The sequence below is a fragment of the Grammomys surdaster genome, unplaced genomic scaffold (assembly GCF_004785775.1).
Source record: "Grammomys surdaster isolate TR1022 unplaced genomic scaffold, NIH_TR_1.0 239, whole genome shotgun sequence".
NCBI classification, from domain to species: domain Eukaryota; kingdom Metazoa; phylum Chordata; class Mammalia; order Rodentia; family Muridae; genus Grammomys; species Grammomys surdaster.
In genome coordinates, this window is record NW_021604684.1 from 3520344 (window position 1) to 3523757 (window position 3414).

At 51.3% G+C, this 3414-nt stretch overlaps 1 protein-coding gene across 2 annotated transcripts in view; it reads right to left on the reverse strand.

The window, feature by feature from the left end:
- Positions 1 to 3169, reverse strand: part of Seh1l (SEH1 like nucleoporin) — a 23812-nt gene extending 20643 nt beyond the window's left edge. For both annotated transcript variants that reach the window (XM_028774284.1, XM_028774283.1), the window contains exon 1: positions 2936 to 3169. In XM_028774284.1, the coding sequence (XP_028630117.1) occupies positions 2936 to 3046 (111 nt within the window). In that variant the 5' untranslated portion in view covers positions 3047 to 3169. The remainder of the gene's footprint in view (positions 1 to 2935) is intronic.
- Positions 3170 to 3414: the final 245 nt, after the last annotated feature.

Consider the following 3414-nt stretch of genomic DNA (forward strand, 5'->3'; position numbering starts at 1 on the left):
TCAGTTCTCACTTACTGCTCTTGTAGAGAACTCTGGTTCAGTTCTCAGCACCCACATGTGGCTCACAACTGCCTGCAACTCCAAGGGATCAGCTCCTGCAGACCTTAGACAGGCACACACATGCACAAAGAAACACACTGAGCCTTGTAAAGAGCACTGACAGTCAACTATCCCAGAAGGAACTTGACAACATTCTGTTTGTTTTGTTTTGTTTTTTCTCACTATGTGGTCCTGGCTGTCCTAGAACTCACTCTGTTCACCAAGCTGGCCTCTGCCTCTTGAATCCTGGGATTAAAGGCGTACACCACCACTTCTGAATCCTTTTTCTGTTTTTGTTTGGATATGTTCTTTATTTACATTTCAAATGTTATCCCTTTTCTCCCCACCCCCTAGCCTTTTGTTTTTAAGACAGGGTCCTACAGTGCTGACTGTCCGGGAACTCACTTTGTAGATCACAATGGCCAGGAACTAATCCAACTACCCCAACCTCCCAGGAGCTGGGATTAAAGGCGTGTGCTACCACATCTAGCTTGACAGAATTCTTTAAAAGACAGTAAAAAACATTCAAAGAGGCCGGGCGGTGGTGGCGCACGCCTTTGATCCCAGCACTTGGGAGGCAGAGGCAGGCGGATTTCTGAGTTTGAGGCCAGCCTGGTCTACAGAGTGAGTTCCAGGACAGCCAGGGCTACACAGAGAAACCCTGTCTCGAAAAACCAAAAAAAAAATAAAAAATAAAAAACATTCAAAGAGTGGAAAAGATTGGTAAATACAGTAAGTAGTCAGATAGCAAGGAACTTACTAGTTACTTTTTTAAGAGAATCATTTATGCTGGGCAGCGGTGGCACACGCCTTTAATCCCAGCACTTGGGAGGCAGAGGCGGGTGGATTTCTGAGTTCGAGGCCAGCCTGGTCTACAGAGTGAGTTCCAGGACAGCCAGGGCTACACAGAGAAACCCTGTCTCGAAAAACAAAACAAAATAAAAAAGCAATGTGTAAGTAGTTTGTAAAAAACTTTATATGTGTAAGTCTGTGTGAGTGCATGTTGAGTGAGGACACAAAGAAGGCCGAAGGCAGCACTGGAGCACCGGATCTACTGGAGTTGCAGTTACACATGGTTGTGAGCATCAGAATATTAGTGCTGGGAACCAAGCGTAGTCCCTCTGAAGAGGGTACTCCCTCTTAACCATGGAGCTATCTCCATGGTTAAGAGCTATCTATCCTTTGCACAGATTTTTTTAAAAAGTGTGTATAAACACAAACTTCTCGAGTAACACAGAGTACTCAAGCCAGGAGTGGTGGCCCGCACCTTTAATCCCAGCACTTGGCAGAGGCAGGTAGACCTGAGTTCCAGGACAGTCTGTTCTACACAGGGAGTTCCAAGACAGCCTGAGCTACGATGTAGTGTCAAAAAATAAAAAAGAAAGAAAAGAAAATGTACTCTGGACAGCCTGACTGCCCTTAATCCAAACACCAACTCTCTGAAACTCCTCCACAAGTCCAGATAAAAACAACTCCATGACTGCACCTAACTGCCCTCCTGAAGGCACAGCTCTGCATGACCCACCAACCGTTTCCACAAGCCAATTCCACCTAATGACCTAGCAGGGACTGCTGTAACAGTTGCTAAAAGGTTGAAGGCTGTTAGTGGCTCAAAGACCCACCTTCTCTGGTTCTATAAGAAGGGTGCTCAGGCTCACTAAGTAAGTCAGCTGTAGGTCATCTCTCCTAGTGTGATAAAGGCCTAATAAAAGGCTTTTATTAGAGATGTCTTTTCTTGCCTACTTTCAATGGTGTGAACAGAAATGGTCACACAAAATCACCAGCAAAGATGGCAGAGGGGTGCCGACAGCAGGAACAGCACAGATGAACAATCCTGCGACCAAGCTGTGAAAGTCACAGGCAGTTTGGTAGCCTGACAGCTAAAGCAGCCCCTTCACTAGTTGTCAATGCATGTACGTAAGCTTTGCAACGCAGAATTACGTTCTCTCCCAATATTGCTATATTATCTTAGTAATTACCATTTCTTAAATACCATTTCTAAAGACTTGATGTCTGCTACCTAAATCAGCTGTACTCGTTGGCCAACAAAGGACCCAGGTTTGGTTCTCTCCAACAAGATGAATCACAATTTTAACTCCCTCTTCCGACCCGCAGAGACACCAGGCAGTGCACATTCATACACCCAGACAGAACACTCACACGAATGTCTTCAAAATTGTGAGGTTGGGGGAGTGGACTCGTTACTGGTGGCGCACATCTTTAATCACACCATTCTCAGCAGAGGCAGGCAGATCATTGGGGCTACCGAACTGAGATCCTGATCCCAAAAAATACATCGTAGCACATTCAACGGACACTTGTGTAACCATCTTCAGAGACTACTTGAACAAGAACAAGAATTAAAAACTGGTGTTCAGCTATTTTGGCGTTGTGAAGGAGTTCATACTTGTAATCCCAGCATGGTGAAACTGAGACTGGAGGGCTACAGCCAGGTCTAGAGTCTAGGACAGTCTCAGAAAACGTGTGTAACTGTATTATCCCTTCAGGGAATCCATGTGTCCTGGGCAAAGGAACACAGGCGAGGTCCACAGAAATGAGACACACAGTGCCGTAGGAAAAAGACATCCCCACGGGAAGCCCAGGGTCAACACAAGCGCGTGTAAAACCACAGCCGCGGCCCACTTCGCAGGCCCGGCGTGCGCGTGCGCTTAGCGCCCCGAGGCCGAGAGCCGCCCCGCGCAAGCGCGGAAGGAATACGCCGCGAGTGCGGGCGGCCGTGACCCCACAATCCGCCGGCGGGGAGGGCTCTCGCCGCTTCCGGCGTGGCGGCGTCCGCGGCTGCGGGTCGCGCACGCCTCGGTCGGGGCTAGTCCCTTCTGCGCCGCCTCCCGCCCCTCTGTGCCGGGCCCTGGGCAACCGGGCGTCCCACGCGCACCTTGACGCTCTGATCGCTGGAGCAGGTGGCCATCCGGCGCCCGTGGAAGTCGAAAGACACATCGTGGATGAGGTCCTTGTGGTCCGCCGCGATGCTGCGCGCCACAAACATGGCCGCCGCCGTCTGCCCGGCCCGCCTCCGAGAGGGCGGCGGTGCGGCCCGCAGCCCCGGGACCGCCGCGGAGGCACGTACGGCACGTCGGCCCTCGCCTGCCCGCGTCGCCCCGGCGTGCCACGCCCCGAGGGACACGCCCTGCGCGGGCGGAGCCTGTGTCCAAACCTCGCTGCAGTCGCGGACGAAGCCTGGAGACCGAGGAGAATGGAAAAGTGAAAGCGCCTTCCGGGGTCAGCCTGGGGGTGTGTGCCTCCGTAAACACGTGATCGCTACACCGAGCGAGTAGAGACGTCCACCTGCAGGTCAGAATGGGAGGCTCAACCGCTTAACTAGGATTCCTTAGGAACGATGAAGACTCCTAAAGT